This window comes from Pelophylax lessonae, assembly GCF_965119305.1.
Source record: "Pelophylax lessonae genome assembly, chromosome: 4".
Lineage (NCBI taxonomy): Eukaryota > Metazoa > Chordata > Amphibia > Anura > Ranidae > Pelophylax > Pelophylax lessonae.
Window position 1 is genome coordinate 78,099,427 of NC_138771.1, and position 17,569 is coordinate 78,116,995.

The 17,569-nt window shown below is 47.2% G+C and overlaps 1 protein-coding gene across 1 annotated transcript in view; it reads right to left on the bottom strand.

The window, feature by feature from the left end:
* Positions 1–17,569, bottom strand: part of LOC309553129 (transient receptor potential cation channel subfamily M member 7-like) — a 250,318-nt gene that overhangs the window by 46,959 nt on the left and 185,790 nt on the right. The window contains exons 29-30 of the mRNA XM_082254029.1: positions 6,254–6,327; positions 5,588–5,628 (exon numbers count right to left, since the gene is read on the bottom strand). Of these exons, the coding sequence (XP_082110155.1) occupies positions 5,588–5,628; positions 6,254–6,327 (115 nt within the window). The remainder of the gene's footprint in view (positions 1–5,587; positions 5,629–6,253; positions 6,328–17,569) is intronic.

Genomic DNA, 17,569 nt, shown 5'->3' on the forward strand with positions numbered 1-17,569 from the left:
CCTTATCGTTGTTGAACCTGGAAACCAGGAGATCCACAGGAAGCCCTCCTGATAATGGGGAGCAATAACAGATCTGATTGATTTCATCTGGAATTTTCGGAGGTGTGTGTAAACATTAAGGGTATTGAGGTCAAAGAGGAGGCAAATGCCCTCTTTGGGTTCCTGAATGGTGAACAGTTTGAAGTAAAACCATTAAAAACTTCATCCAGCAGGGACTGGGGCTATGACCCCCTATGGTCCAGAAGACCAGAGAGTGCCCAACAGACAGACTGACTAAAACTCTAATTTGTAACACCTGCACTCAAACATTTGCAAAGGTCACCTCACCATACACCTCCACATTCTGGAAAGTGGTTGGGAGCCTATAAGATAAAGAGGGCTTGTCAGGCTTTGGGGACCTCAACGTGGAAACCAAGAGTGTGCTGAAGTGATGGGAGAACTGCCTGGTAGGGATTGATGAAGATTACATAGGTTGGTTTTTAGTTGGGCCCCTGAAGGCAGAAGCATGTTCCGCCTTTATGGGAGTGGCCTTAAGAGTCCAGATTGTAGACAAAAAAACTGAGATACACACACACACACTATATTACTAAAGGTATTGAGATGCCTGCCTTTACATGTACATGAACTTTAATAGCATCCCAGTCTTAGTCCGTAAGGTTCAATATGGAGCTGGCCCACCCTTTGCAGCTATAACCACTTCAACTCTTCTGGGAAGGATGTCCACAATGTCCACACAATAGTTTTTCTATGGGAATGTTTGAGCAGGTTTGTAAGGGCAGGCACTGATATTGGACAAGAAGGCCTGGCTCACAGTCTCGGCTCGATTTCTTCCCAAAGGTGTTCAAATCGGGTTGAGGTCAAGTTCCTCCACCCCAAACTTGCTCATCCATGTCTTTATGGACCTTGCTTTATGCACTGGGCCAAATCATTTGGTGGAGGGGAAATTATGGTGTGGGGTTATTTTTCAGGGATTGGGCTTGGCCCCTTAGTTCCAGTGAAAGGAGCTCTTAAGACTTCAGTATACCAAGACATTTTGGTAATTGGACAACTTATGGGAAGTTTGGGGATGGCCCCTTCCTGTTCCAACATGACTGCACACCAGTGCACAAAGTAAGGCCCATAAAGACATGGAAGAGCGAGTTTGGGGTGGAGGAACTTGGATCAAAAAAACAAAGAGATTTCCAGTCACAACTTACCAACCAGCCAGCGACCAACCAAATTGACCTGTCTAACAGTATGCGTTAAAAAACCCTGTTTTTAACGCATACTGTTAGACAGGTCAATTCGGTTGGTCGCTGGCTGGTTGGTAAGTTGTGACTGGAAATCTCTTCGTTTTTTTGATCTGCTTCCGCCCTTCCAATGCTCCTTACAACTAAGACCAGTTATAGGTGGAGCCTTTAAAGCAGCAACATATAAGAGGCGTCCAACCTCCTAGAGCAGTAAAAACAGGGGTATGCTGGTAGTGGAAGCGCTGTTTTGACCTACAGTTTATTTTTCTGGCCATTGTCAAATTCTTCTGTAGGCAGCAGTATAACATGAAGGTTTAAGACTCTCTGTGTCCCTCAATGGACAAGACAGAAAAAGTATTTCTTTAAGCTATTACCCAAATGTTGAGTGGGCAAGTCTAAAGCCCAAAAGAATAAAGATACAACAATATGCTTCTAGTTTACTTTTTGGTCTTTAGCCTCCCCCCGTCCGCGCTACAGCCTATATACGGCTGCAGCGCGGACTCGAATTTTCGGGAGGCCGTTTTTAAACGGCCTCCCAGTGACACGCCCCCAGCGCGCTCCCGCGAGCGCGCTGCGGGGAAAATCTGTGTCGGCCGTGTCCCTTGGACACAGCCGATCACAGATCGTGGTGAATGGCCAATCACAGCGGCCATTCACCACGTGATCTGGCCGTCCAATGAGCGATGATCTCATATGTAAACATATGAGATCATCTCTCATCGCCGGCGCTCCTTCCTCACACGGAGCCTGCAGTGTGAGGAAGGAGGGGGAGCCGACAGCCGCTGGGGACACACAGCAATGTAATCAGGGCACCGATCACCAGTGCCCTGATTACTAAAAGGTAAAAACACATACACAGTGCCCCCACATCAGTGCCCACAGTGCCCGCCATCAGTGCCCCCCATCAATGCCCACAATCAGTGCCCATAGTGCTGCTAGTCAGTGCCCATCAGTGCCTGCTCATCTAGGCACTGATGAGCACTGACTGGCAGCACTATGGGCACTGAGTGTGGGCACTGATGGTGCTGCCCATCAGTGCCGCTCATCAGTGCCACCCGTCAGTGTCCAGTGCCATCCGCCAGTGCCCATCAGTGCCGCCTATCAGTGCCCATCAGTGCCGCCTCTCAGTGCCCAGCAGTGCCACCTGTCAGTGCCCAGCAGTGCCACCTCTCAGTGCCCAGCAGTGCCGCCTCTCAGTGCCCAGCAGTGCCGCCTCTCAGTGCCCAGCAGTGCTGCCTATCAGTGCCCAGCAGTGCCGCCTATCAGTGCCCAGCAGTGCCGCCTATCAGTGCCCAGCAGTGCCGCCTATCAGTGCTGCCTCTCAGTGCCGCCTCTCAGTGCTCATCAGTGCGGCATATTAGTACCTCCCCATCAGTGCCCATAAGTGCCACCTCATCAGTGCCCATAAGTGCCACCTCATCAGTGCCCATCAGTGCAGCCTATCAGTGCCCATCAGTGCCGCCTCATCAGCGCACATCAGTGAAGGAGAAAAATTTATTTTCAAAATTTACTCGCAGAAAATAAGAAAAACTTTTTTTTTTTTCAAAATTTTTTGTCTTTATTCTTTTTTTTTGTAAAAAATAAAAAACCCAGAGATGATTACATACCACCAAAAGAAAGCTCTATTTGTGTGAAAAAAATGATAAAAATTTCATATGGGTACAGTGTAGCATGACCGCGCAATTGTCAGTTAAAGTGTGACAGCGCTGAAAGCTGAAAATTGGCCTGGATGGGAAGGGTGTTTAAGTGCACAGAAGGCAAGTGGTTAGTTTTGATTTTTTTTTTCCTACGGTCAGATGCTGTAGCAAACATAAAAATACCCTGTTCTGTTAGCACGCAGGAGGATCTAACTACTGCCCCCACAAACACTGTTCCAATCAACAGCACTGTTTCTTCCTGAGCATCGATGTTGATTGCAGCAATGTTTTTGGAGGGAGGGTGGCGTGTTTGAGAGCAGCAGTCCCACTCCTACATGCTACCACCAAAGGGTATTTTCATCCTTGCCTCAGTACTTTCCAGTTAGAAGTAAAAGAGCACACAATTATTACTGTATATGGAATTTACTACATTAGGGCCCCTGCACAGGGGTGCATTTGGGCATACAATGTCATTTGTGGGCATTTCCATGCTCTGCAAACATAGCTGCTGTGTATAGCTGTCCAGAGTAATGAATGACTGTACATGGTTTACACCGCTACTTGCGTGAAACTGCACATGCCTACACCCCAGGACACAGACAGCATCCAGAGGCATATGGCTTTACACATTAACAGGTTTCCGCAAGTAGCAGTATAAACCCACATACAACCTCTATTGCTAAAGGCTGCTGCATGCAGCAGCTGTGTAACCTGGGCACAGAAATACGCCTGCCAATTACGCTCTCTACACAGAAACGCCCGTATGCATGAGGCCTTCCATTAAAATCAAGAGGGTTCAATTTGGCTTTAAAGTGGCTGTAAGCCCTTACATATATCCAGTGAAGTGACTGGCCTCAGGTGATACAGAGGTGAAACAAATCCTCCTACATAGGTTGTACCTGTTTATCTGCAGTATTCTCTTCTCTACATCTGTTCAAACTGCAGAATGTATACAGCTTGTCTGAGCGGTCAGTAAAAAGGGGACGAGGAGCTGAAGTTACACTCTGTAGAGCTGAATGGAGGGAAGAGATACACCCCCTCCACACAGCACACACAGAGCTGAGGCTGTCAATCACAAGCTGTGCTGGAGATCCCCCCCCCCCCCCCCCCCGACACCATTTTTCTCTTGGTGTTAGGAAAACTTGTCAGAAGTGATTCATGCTTATAGCAGAGGAATGAAGCAGGAGACAGAAATTACAATTAGTGCTCTTAATTGAGACAAGTACACACTATAGAGCAGGGATCCTCAAACTACGGCCCTCCAGGTGTTGTGGAACTACACATCCCATGAGGCATTGTAAAACTCTGACATTCACAGACATGACTAGGTATGATGGGAATTGTAGTTCCTGAACAACTGGAGGGCCATAGTTTGAAGACCCCTGCTATAGAGGGATATGCTTTGTTCATATTTCATTACAACCACTTTAATGTCAAGTCCAAAACTCACAACCTGGGACAGTGCTTCAGAAAATTTGCATACAAAACTAAATTTGCAGCAGGAAATTGCAGACAATTACTGTCATCTGTAAAGCTTAATCATTGAAAGCACTTCACTTGGACCTAAAGGCCCCAAAAATTTAGGATGTGAGCTGCTATGAGAGTCCCCTGTTGATCAAATCAGTCTGCGCAAAAAAACATAGTAGCTAAACATTCTGAATATCTTTCATCATGCTTAAGTTGATTGTACCCATGGTAATATGCATGAAAACAATATAGATGGGTACTGGCCATAATACCTTTTATCATTTGCACTAACAGTTAAAAATTTCAGGACAAGCTTTCGGGGGTTAGTCCCTTCTTAGTCCAACCAGTACTGCTTGAACCAAGAAGGGGGTAGACCCTGGAAAAACTTGTCCTGAATATCCAACGTTCATGGATGGTACTCAAATGTTTAATTATTTAGAGATATTAGAATTATAAGTAAAGCTACTTAAAACACTGCAAAGAATCTCCTGGTACTTTCTCATTTGCTTTAAAGATTATATGAAGAACTGCTCAACAGCTGATGACTTAAAATACAGCTGCTGAAATCTCAGCATGCTACAAGCCCTGCTTGCCACACTCCTATATCATGTATGTGTGCTAGTGTGACTTTATTCTAGGCACAGACAAATCATCCATGCAAATATTTTGAATTCTCACAACGAATCCTTCTACACATAAGTAGAAGGTGGTTTTCTAAGTGTGTACACTATCCACTAACTTTAAAGTGGAACTATACTCATAAGAGCTAGATTTAAAAAAAAAAAAAAAAAAAAAATGTTCTTTAGCAAGGAACATATATTCCACATTAATGATTATGCTACCAAAAATTGTGTTCTGTAAATTGCCTCCAGCATTGCTCCTGTTTCTTCTTGCTGGAGGCTGCCATTTTAGTGAAGCCCAGAGCCCCTGAGCAGCAGTAAATCTTGAGGCTGTCAGCAGCTCGGCCTCAACATTTTTAGCACAGTGCCGAAGAATAGAGAGCAACTGAGCATAAGCAGAGCAGGGTGAGACAGTATATAACTGAATTTTAAACAGTCAAGGCACTTGTTTTTAATGTTTACATAGCTATAACCTGCAAAAGGGGCCAGCCAAAGGAAATTGAAATAGAACTTAATTTTCGGACTAAAATTCCACTTCAACTGCATGAAATTATAATAAAAGAGGTCATGTCTTTCTTCACAATATAGGTCTAGTGCAAGCAGAGAATAAGTAAGACAGGTATTTCTTTCTTACATGGGTTTACCCAGGGTGGATGACTGGGCTTGCAACCAATCCTGAGAAAGAAACATAAAACACTATTAACACAGTAAAACAAGATGCTACAATTAACAATACCATATACTGGTAAAAAAAAAAAACAAAAAAAACACAAAAACAAATAAAAATTGAAGAACAGAAAATGGAGCTGTTGTCCCAACGACCTGTCAGGACTACCTACCAACCTATCTTTCAAATGGAGCAGACTGGTTGGTGCACATTGTATGGGTATGCATGCACATTGCTTACTAACGCACACTATGCATTATGTAGGTAATAATTACTTCAAAATAGATGCATATTTGCAGTCTTTAGAATAAATCAATGAGTTTGGCTGCATAGGTCGAGCCATCTAAACGCTTGTGCTTACAAGACATGACAACAGCACAGGATTACACAGTGCAGTGAGAGCTGGGTTTGCCGACAGAAAGATTTAGCAGAATTAGGGCACTCTGTTGAACAGACTATTATTGGAACCTTTTCCCACACTGTTCATGTTACAAGAACCGACCTCGATCTGGCCTAATTATTGAAACCGTTCAAAGAAAATCACTTAAGAGACAGAACCAAGGCCACCTAAAAGCCATTTAGCTTATCAGGGACAAACATGCATTACAAAACAAAATGAACAATGGTCCTAACCGCTATAAAAATCTCTTTAGAGTCCACATTGGTCACCTCCTCAGTCAGCGATGCTCTTCTACTGTTGCTGTGCACTAGAGAAAAATACAAAGTAAGAAACAAATAAAGAGAAGAATAACAAAGATTTAGGTTAGCTGTATGTACTTTTTGAGGCCGCCAATGTGATTTATATGTAATTGGGCAGCTTTTGTGTTTGCTACATTTACCAGTAGAGCAAGATTGGCAAAAGTTCTACTTCTTGTACATAAAAGGCTTTGATAACCACTAAAGTTTCCCTTGTCGTGGGATGGTGTGATATTTATTGGAATTCTATCTCCCTGCTACTGTGAAAAGTGCTAAATTCAACACAGGGGAAAATCACATTGGTGCATTTACAAGTGTGTATGCAGCCATAAGCTTTATTCTCAAATTGATGAATTACATAAAAAAAAAAAAAAGAAAAAACTCTAGCTTTACCTTTAAAGTTGCATTTCTTATTTCAATGTAAAATATATAAAACTTTTATATTATGCATTATTGTAATTGCTGAATGTCTGATTAGAACACTCTAATCCAGACATTCAGCAATGTCTTTACCATCAGTTTGCCTGTGCTTACAGGCACTTCCTGTACCGTTGTCCGTGTAAGTAATATAGCACAGCCCCACCCCCGACATGCCTAGCCCCGCCCAGCCCCACACCCATCCTACCCCATCTAAGATATCAGATGACTTCTCATAAATGAGGACACACAAATGTCCCTATTCGTGAGCGCCCTCTAAGAGGTGGAACAGAAGGAAGGAGACATGCCCTCCAGCTGCCCTAGCAGTGCGAACAGCAATGCATTATAATGGAAAAAATTGTACAAACACACACATCTTAATAATTGTATACAACAATGGACTTGTATTGTTTAACTGATTGTGGGGAGTTATTTGAATTTGAACCTAAGCATCAGCTGTACAGGCTCCTCTCCTGTACTGAAATTGCTTACTCTGACTTCATTGTACGATGTTGGCTTCTCAGAGTGTGCAATAGAAGTTGCAGCAAGTCTAATACAGCTCTCCTGGATGAAGGATGTCCAGCATCATCTAACCTTTTCCTTGTCCCTGCTCGATCCCTTTTATTCACTGCCTTTTAGTTTTTTCAGACACGGAGGCTCAGCAACACAGGGATGTTGCCTACAGCAGTCAACATACAGATGCAATCTGCCTAGGAATGCCTGCTCCCCCAGAAAACATTCACCAATTACTCATTTTGAGATTTCCATAACTCCTCCGAAGAGCCAGTCCACTGTTTGCATCAGAGTAGAGGGCTCCAAAGGGAAAAGTACTGAGGCAGGGTTCTCTGATGCTTCAGGAAGCTCCTACACAACCCTGACAGGCCCCTCCCAACAGCCCAACAAATTGCCTCCATTGCTTAAAAGAAACACAGATAGCTCCCAACTGTCCCTGATTTGGAACAAAGTCCCTCTGTCCTCATTTTTCCCTCAGTTTGGTCTGGTCTATATTGTTCTATACAAAATGCACTTTTTATCAAAAAGTGTTTCCCAGGGCTAAACCTTTCCTTCAATTTCTAAAATTGCTGCATTTGTAAAATTCAAAAGCCAATATCAAAGAATAGTAGTTGTAAAAAAAAAAAATCACTTGTGGGTTTAACTAATAATTTTTTATTTTTTGCAGAATTCTCCATTAAAGGGCGTGGCAGGGGGTGTCTCATATGCCTACATACTTTTGCTAATAGGTGTCCCTCGTTCCCATCTCGAAAAGTTGGGAGGTGTGCAGATACATGAGCTACTCAGGTTATGCAGCTAGTCCAATAAAATTGGATTTTTGCACTTACCGTAAAATCATCGATGGACACAGCACTCCATAAATCATAACTAGTGGGTTACCTCTTCCAGGAGTAGGGCTAGGCAGAACAAAAAACACCTGGCTACTCCCATGCGCCGCTCCCAGCTGGTATATAACCCCCCTTTCTGCTCTAGGTAATCAGTTTAGTAGCAAGCAGTATTAGAAGTATCAGAACACCATAGAGGGGTGGTTGCTGTGTCCTTCAACGAACTCAGGAGAAATTAGTTCACGGTAAGTAAAAAAAAAAAAAAGAAAAAAGAAATCCCATTTTCTCTTTCGTTTTTCGACAGACACTGAGCTCTATAAATGATAACTAGTGCGACGTCCAAAAGCAGTGCCAAAAGGAAAATGATGGGTGGGGAAAATAATCCAAGGCCAAATATAAGAGCCCTTAAATGGGACACAGGAGCCCTGTCTGAAAAAAATAGGATTTTTGACTTACCGTAAAATCCATTTCTCTGATGTTCATTGATGGACACAGCTCCTGATTCTTCTTTACCTAAGCTTGACTACACCGCTCTCAGCTATAGGCACTCACTTTTGGTACAAGCAGTGTCAGAAGAAAGCTAATTCCACAGAGGGGTGGGTGCTGTGTCCTTCAATGAACATCAGAGAAATGGATTTTACTGTAAGTCAAAAATCCCATTTTCTCTTTCGTTCATTGACGGACACAGCTCCTGATTCTTCTTAACCATTGGGACGTCCCAAAAGCGGTGTTAAACATGGGGGGTGGTAAAGCATCAGAAAAAAAATCCCAAGGATAACCATAACCAACCAGGTAACAGAGCTCAACCATAAACTGGAGCTCACCTGAAAAAATACTCCCTCAAAGAGGACCAGGTCCTCTAAACCAGTGGTTAGTGGGCCCTGAGGACCGGAGTTGAGGACCACTGCTCTAAACAGCAACCAGCAAAACCTTGCGGCCAAAAGAAGCTTCTGCAATAGCCAACACAACCGCTTTACAAAAAACTTTGTAAAAGTGTCCACCAAAGACTAGATGGCCACCTTGCAAACCTGCGTCACTGATGCTTGAAGACGGAAAGCCCAGGAGACACTAATCGCCCCAGTGAAGTGCGCCTAAACAGGGAAAAGAGGAACCTGACCCCTGATGCAATAGGCCAGAACCACCATCTGATCCATCTAAAAATGGTCGCAGAAGAAGTGGACAACCCTTTGTGAGGTCTGTCCGTGAGCGCAAATAGAGAGTCTGACTTCTTAAAAGACTCCGTAGCTGCCAGGTACACCTTATTTGCCTGGACCACATCCAGATGTTTAGACCTGGGACACAGGGAAGGCAACACAATGTCTTCATTCAAACGACAGTCAGAGACCTTAGGAAGGAATGATGGACAGAGGCAAAGCACCACCTTATCCTTGTGATGCACCAGATAGTGAATGACAGGATAACTCCACCAGTTTCAACACCCTGCATGCAGAGGTGATAGCCACCAAAGAAGGCTACCTTCTGGGGCAGCATAAGCAGGGAAACCTCCTGAATATTTTCAAAGAGAAGCTTCAGTAGAGCTGAAAGCCCCACATTAAGATTCCAGGGCAGCAATGGAGCCCACACTGAAGGAACCAAATGTCGGGAACCCTGAAGAGAAGGTACGCACCAGGGAGTGTGCGGCCAAAGGTCGTTGGAAAAAGACCTCCAAAACCCCCTATACCTGGCCATTGGTGGTACTTAAGGCCAATTTTTGTTCAAGCCCCCGTTGAAGGAAGGTTAAGATCCAATCCCCTGAGAAGGAGCGAGGATGATCCCCAATAGACTCACACCACGCAATGTACATCTTTCACGTACGATGGTAGATCTTCCTAGAGGCAGATTTTGTAGCTTTTAACAGTGCAGGAATCACTGATTCAACAAATTCACTGATTCACTGATTCACCACCCTTAAGTACCTGGCATTCAACAGCCAAGCCGTTAAATCCAGCGACTGTAAAACAGGATGGAAGATTGGTCCTTGGCACAGCAGATCCTCCCTGAGAGGAAGTCCCCAAGAAGCATCGGTGACCAGCCGTACCAGATCGGCATACCAAGACCGGTGAGGCCAGTCTGGAGCCACTAGAATGACTGGAATCCCATCTGCCTGAATCCTGCACAGGAGTCCGGACAGAAGTTTGGGAGGGCTGGAACTAATCAGTCAGCCCACCGTATAATGTTGGCTACTTACCGAGACGCCAGGACACTTCATGTGCCCCCTTGGTGATTGACAAAGACCACGACCGTGGCACTGTCTGAAAGAATTTGTACCGGACAACCCTGAAGACGATTGCCCTATGAGCCAGACGAAGTCTGATCGCTCAGAGTTCCAGTACACTAAACAGCAGTCTGGGCTCTGCCAGAGTCCAGACCCCCTGAGCATGTCTGTGCTGAGGACGCCTCCCCACCCAGACAGGCTGGCACCAGCAGAGACAACTGTCCAGTACAGGGGGAGAAGTGCCAGAGAGCAAAGCCACCTCTAGAGACCGTGGATCCTTGACCCATTTCACCAGAATCTCTTTAGCAGAGCTCTTGTGTGGAACTGTGCAAACAGACTGACTCGAGGGTGGACACCATCAGGCCCAGCACACACATGCAAGCCCCGAGGGATGACCGTCAGCTGAACAATAGAAGCTGCATTGCCTCTTGCAATGACTGGAGTTTTTCCCAAGGAAGAAATACTCTGGCTGAGGTTGAATGCAGAGTCGACCCAGAAAGGCCATTTTTTGTGAAAAGAAACAAAGCAGACTCCTGAATGTTTAGGATCCCACCAAACTCCATCAGAGTTCGCACAACAATCTCCAGTAGTCCATGAGAACAGTCGGAGATTCCACTCGCAGAAGATGATAGTCCAGGTACCCCAGTACCATGATCCCCCACTGATTAAAACAAAGCTGTTACTGGGGCCAACACTACTGTGAAGACCCGAGGTGCGGAGGTGAGACCAAAGGTCAGCGACACAAACCGAAAATGCGGAGGAAGAAAAAACGGAAGAAAAAAATGGAGGAAGCACTGGCGACCAGCACAAATTTGAGTGTGCAGTTAGGCATCCTTGATGTAGATAGATCCGAGAAGAAATCCCCCTGATGTAGGGACACCTCTACCATGTGAATGGACTCCATGCGGTGGTTCTGTACTTGCACAAGGCAGTTTAGTGCCTCGAGGTCCAGAATTGGACGTACCCTGCCTTCCTTCCTGGGGACTGTAAAGGGGATTGAGTGAAAAACCCTTCAAAATGTTCCGAAGTCAGAACCGGAACAATCAACCCTTGAAATAACAAGTCTTGCACTGCCTCAAAGAGACCCTGTAAGTGATCAGGGGACAAGTGCAGGTTGAAAGGAAAAAACCATTTCCAGAGGACAAGACCGAACTTGATCTCGTAGCCTGACTGAATGACTTTGTGGACCCACTTGTCCAGGGAAGTCCAAGGATCTGGAAACCAGTGAAGGCATCCCACCACCCTAGATATGGGTGAGGGCGCCCCTTCATGCAGAGGCAACCTTGTCCGTAGGTTTGGAAGAACCCACTTGTGGCTTGCCAGACCAGGTCCTCTTGGAACCCCTGACTTTTGTACCTTGTCTTGAGATCCTGAGAGACGAAGAGGCCGCTTAGGAGCAGAGGAGAATGGCCCACGTCTACGATGAGGCTCCTTGCCCTTGGTAGCCTGAGGAAGAAGAGTACTCTTCCCCCGCGAGACCCTTAACAATGGCATCCAAGGAAGTTCCAAACAGGAGATCCCCCTACAAGAGGGAGATCAGATAAGGCCTTCTTAGAAGTCTAGTTGGCAGACCAGCATTTCAGCCAGACTATATGCTGAAGGACCACTGCTGATACAGACAGCCTAGAAATCAAAGGAGCAGCATCCAAAGAGGCATCACAGACAAACGAACCCTTGGACCAACCAGTCCACCAGCTCAGCAAAGACAGGGGGAAGCTATCCTCCCTTCAGGTCCCGGCATAAAAGCTTAGCCCACTCGGTCAGAGTTTGCGACACCAGGGCAATAGTAATTACTGGCCTAATTGCCAAACCAGCCACAGTGCACATATGGCAGGCCAGAGCATTCGCCCTCTCTTTAGCTGGACCTGCAAGGTTGGAGACTCCTCAACCGGGATGAAGGTAACTCAATTTGACCTGGAAACCGGCGAGTCCACTACAGGTGGGACCGTTCCCCTTTTAAGCAGTAAATCCTCATAAGGATACCCCAAGTAAAAAACGCCAAGCAACCACTGCGTTTTGGACAACCCCCTTGTTTTGTGACAATGTTGTCAAGGTAAGCGGAAAGAGGAACACCCCTGCTGCATTGGAGGGCCTGTGGATGCCAAAGGGATTGCCTTTGATGCAGCAATAGCCGCAACCTCCATTTTTAAAGTTTCATGCACTGACACAAACTGTGAATCCACCAGCACCTATTTAAGTGCGGCCAGAGGAGCAGAGGAATCATTCTCACTATCTGAGCACTCAGGGTGCATTGACGCAGACCCAGTAGTGTCGCTATATACTGACTCACCGACTGCGATCCCGCAAAGGGAACGCCGGCCAAGGGTCCACAAATGGACCACGCAAAAAACAAGGGGGTTGCTCTCTGAGCCCTCCAATAGAGGACATAATTGGACAAAGACCCCTTAAAAGCGGACATGCAGGCAGGGTACTCTCGCTAAAACATGGCAGGTGTCCCACACAATAATGGCGGCAAGACTGTCATTAAAACTGAAGCACCCCCACAGCACCACCCAGTTCAAGGGAGGTGCCAAGTTGACCATATGGCCCAGAAGGCCGCAGCCTAAATTTTTGTAGAGGTTCAGCCGCAATTGCATGGATCCTTAGTCCGGCAGATTCCCTGAAGAGTGGGGGCTTCAGCTACACGCACTGGGACCGCCCCTCAATGGCGGCGCCCGACTCGGCCGAACGGCCTAGTAAGCCGCAAGCCATGGTCTCAATTTTTGAGGGCGCCCGGCCGTGAATCCCAGCTGAGCCGACCACCCAGGGGCAGCGAAAGGGAAGGCGGATGCCCAAACGGGACGCAGTGGCTTTAGGCATCCTCACAGGGGCCGTCTCACACAGGTTTCCGACGAGTAGGCCGCAAAGCCACGGCGTAGATTTTTGGCTGGATCTGGCCGCGTGAGGCGCGTACCCGCGGATGGTAAAAACATTCGCTCCCCCAGCCCAACAACTGCCGCAGGGAGCCCAGAAGATATCCCTGCCCTAGTCACAAACCCCCAGGATGCGCACCAGGGAAAAAACGGTCAGCAGCATCTACAACCAACCCCCCTAAAAAGCATGTGGCAAAGTTGGGGGGGGGGGGGCTAAAAGACCCACAGTGACTGAAATTTTAGAGGGGCTGGGGGGAAGGGAGGGGAACCCGGGTGTTCGTCCATCCAAGGGAGGGGCCCATGTCCACCCCAAAACCCTCCAGGGGTAGTGGGGGAACAGCTACTTACCACACTAGGAACAGGGTGGGCACCGCTCCAGGCAGGACACCACTCCATTGTAATGTGGGTGCTGTCAGCCAGGAAAAAAGCTGCGACTCAGGCCCGAAGACAGAGCTGCGGTCTGCACGCGGTCACTGGCCGGACTGGGAGGACCCTAAGAATCTACATTATCCAGTTCGTCCCCAAATCCAGCGCTTGATTGTAGTTCTCACAGGAACAAAAAAATAAAAAAAGAGGAAAAATAATTCCATTTAAAATAAAAAAAAATTGCCATGACCAGACATCCTAGCAAGGAACTAGGTCCTTACTCCTGACAAAGCCCGAAAAAACTGAGTCCCTATAGCTGAGAGTAGTTGTATACCTCCTGGGACTGCCCATAGGCATAGTCAAGCTTTTTCCTGCCTAGCGTCCTACTCCTGTAGGAGGCAGTATAACCCAATGGTTCAGAAGAATCAGGAGCTCTGTCCGTCAATGAACAAAGGAGAAATAAAGGTTTAAAGGGAAAAAAACACCCCTCAAGAGGGAACAGCCCCCTCTTAAACAGCAGCCTGCAAAACTTTGCTACCAAAAAAAGCATCCGCAGATGCCAAAGTAACTACCTTAACGAATTTCGTGAAGGTATGCACAGACGACCAAGTGGCTGCCTTGCAAACTTGCGATATTGAAGCCTGATGATGGAAGGCCCAAGGAGCCCTCAGTGCCCGAGTAGAATGCACGTGACAAGGAAAGGTGGAACCTGACTTTTTATGGAATAGGCCTGAGTCACCTTCTGTATGATCCATCTGGAGATGGTAGCCGAAGAAGCGGCCAGCCCTTTTCTTGGTCCGTCCGTAACCACAAAAAGTGAGTCTGACCTCCAAAAAGTCTCAGTGGCTGCCAGATACACCCAAATTGCACAAACCATATCCACGGTATGCAAAGCAAATTCCTTGGGATGAGCCGGCTTGGGACATAAGGAAGGCAACACAATGCACTCATGAAAGTCAGTAATCAATGAAAGTCAGAGACCACTTTGGGCAGAAAATCCCACTGCGGCAAAAGAGACCGTACAGGTGGGGCCACATGTCGAACCCCCTAAATGAAGGTACGAAGGCAGACACCTGGCCCTTTCTGGTACTCAAGGCCAACTTCTGATCAACGCCCTGTTGAAGAATGGTTAAGATCCGAGCCACACAAAAGGATCGAGGATGAGCGCCAATCGACTCACACCAAGAAATGTACACTTTCCACGTACAATAGTATATCTTGCTGGATTACGACTTCCTCACCTTCACCATAGTAGGGATCACTGATACAGACAGACCTCTATCCCTCAGCACCTGACTTTCTATAGCTAAGCCATTAAAACCAGCGACTGTAAAGCAGGATGGTAGATAAGCCCTTGGGATAGCTGGTCTTCTCTGAGAGGAAGCCCCCAAGGGACGTTTACAGCCACCAAGATGATTGGAAGATCCTCACTCTTGATTCCTCCCAGGAACTGCGGAAGAAGCCTTAGCCGAGGATGATACTGGCCTTACTGTGGCTGTTGGACGCCTGCGGCGTCTATCAGAGGACCCCATGACCTCGTCACGGACTTCGGTGTCCTCCTGTGGAGCCGAACCTGCTAAAGGAGCTGCATGTAAGACTGCAAAACAGAACTGTCTTGAAGGTGGATACCACCAGACTCAGAACCTGTATACAAAATGGGAGAGGGAGCTCTGTGTGACAGCAGCCGGTGAATCACTTCCTGTGGCCCCTGAAGTTTGTACAGAGGAAGGACCAACCTGATCAGAAAAAGAATCAGACCTAGGTAAATCAATTCCCTGGATAGGTATAGGGGGGCCTTAGATAGTTAAGACATCACCTGAACCTTTGCAGGAATAAAATCCGAACAAGGAGACTCAGGTCCTAAAAAAACCTGAAAAGGACAAGCTTTGTCCCCCTTTCCGAGTACCCTCAACAGAAACATTTTGTGGATCTTCTTGACGCCCCTCAAAGAAGTTCACAGGGCCGGAAGCCAGCGAAGATGTCCCCCGCACCCCAATAATGGGTGAGGGCAGACCTTCATGCTGAATGGGGCTTGTCTGCTGGTCCCGAGAAGCTAGCGCTACGCTTAACAGACCAAGGTTGCTTGGAACCTCCCAGGGAAGATTTGAAAGATCTATTTCCCTTATTCTCCGTCCCATAAGCACAAAATAATTTTCTATGGGCTAAGAAGGAGAGCCCCCCATCTGCGGCGAGGCTACTTTCCTTGACTGTGGCAGGAAGGTACTCTTCCCTTCCGTGATACCCTCAATGATGTCATCCAGGGTAGCCCCAAACAAGCGATCACCTTGAAAGGGTAGATTAATGAGAGCTTTTTTAGAGGCTTGGTCAGCAGACCAATTCTTAAGCCACAGCATGCGCCTAATCTCCACCGCTGAAACAGAAAGTTTGGACAGCACAGGAGCTGTATCCAAAGCTGCATCACAAATAAACTGCATCCCATGGACCAACTGGTCTGCTAAATCAACATAAGCAGTGGGGACCTGCTAAACCCCCCCAGGCCCTGGTGCAAAAGCTTGGCCCATTCAGTTAGGGTCTGAGACACCAGGGTTGAGGCAAAGACTGGCCACAATGCCGAACCAGCCATAGTAAACATGCTGTGTTCCAAAGCCTCCACTTTGTCAGCCAGGTCCTTAAAGAACGAGGATTCCTCTACTGGGATCATGGTTGCTTAATTCAACCTGGAAACAGGAGGGTCCACCACTGGTGGACTAGCCCACTTTTTTAAAAGGGACTCCTCAAAAGGGTAAGTTTAGCAAAACGTTTGGGGAACACAAAGGGTAATTTTGGTTGCTCCCATTCCTTACAGGAAAACATGTCAAAATAAGGCACATACGGAAACACATTTGGAGTACGATGCGACTTGTGTGTACCAAACGACACAGCCACATCAGTGGCTACATCAGCCGCATCCTACATTTTTAAAGTCTGACACACTGAAGTGATAAATGTGTCTACCAGCGCTTTTTCATTCACTGCTGCGACCATGGAGGAATCATCATCACTATCAGATAGATCAGGGGGCGCGATATTAAATCCCCCTGGACGGGCCACGTCCACGGGGCATCAGGCTCAGAATCAGATAACACAGGCTGAGCAGGGGAAGGCAGGGGACGCTTCCTACTGGGCCTTTGCCCACACGCCACTTCCACCCCAGGACACTAAGGACTGCAGGACTGCCGTCAGTGCAACCATGGGAAGCTGAGGTTCTGAGGGACCTGCCACCTCCATGAGGGGGTTTGTGGGGGAGATGTGACCCTGCGGCTCCATAAGGAAAGGAAGACTTTGCAGTACAAAAATCATCTTTTGCCACCACTAAAGGATCCCCTCAAGGCTCAGGGTACCTATCAGCAGAGAGAGATAACAGGGATCCCCACAGACTGAACCTACTGACCGCAGGAGCGTCGAGAATTCGAACCCAGCATCATCATGGACGCTATCCCTGTTCATATGTTCCAAGCACAGGAAGATAAAACTAAAAAGGAAGAGGAAACTAAAAAGGAAGAGGAGAAGCTTCGGCATCCGCACAAGGCTTTAGTTGTCTCCAGCATCTCCCAGACTAAGGGAAAATGGTCCCCGTGACATTATCCTGCTACACAAACCTAGCCACTAACCGAAGATCAGCCAGAATAAGGGAAAATGGCCACCATCAGCTACAAACATTGAAGCATGCTGCCAGGATCTCTCCTCCACCCTCTACAATGCTGCACCCTCTGCAAGGGGACCCCCCCTGAAGGTAGGGCACACGTTTAGGGGAGACTCTGCTGTGCACTCTGCCCTGGGACCCCCCTGCACTATACCCAAATTGCAAACAGCGGGGCATGCACCTAAGGGCCTCCTACACTGGGACCCCTCCAAACAACCAGGGCAGGACACACACTATCCCAGGACCCTTATAGAGTGGGGATAGTGGGGGAGACCCCAGGGGTCTCTGCTACATTCTCTGCCCTGGGTTCACTCACCAGACTCTAGGTCCAGACGGGGGAATGAAAGTGGGGGAAGCCCAGCTTAGTGAGGGATCCTGCAGACCCCTGGAGGTTACCCGCAT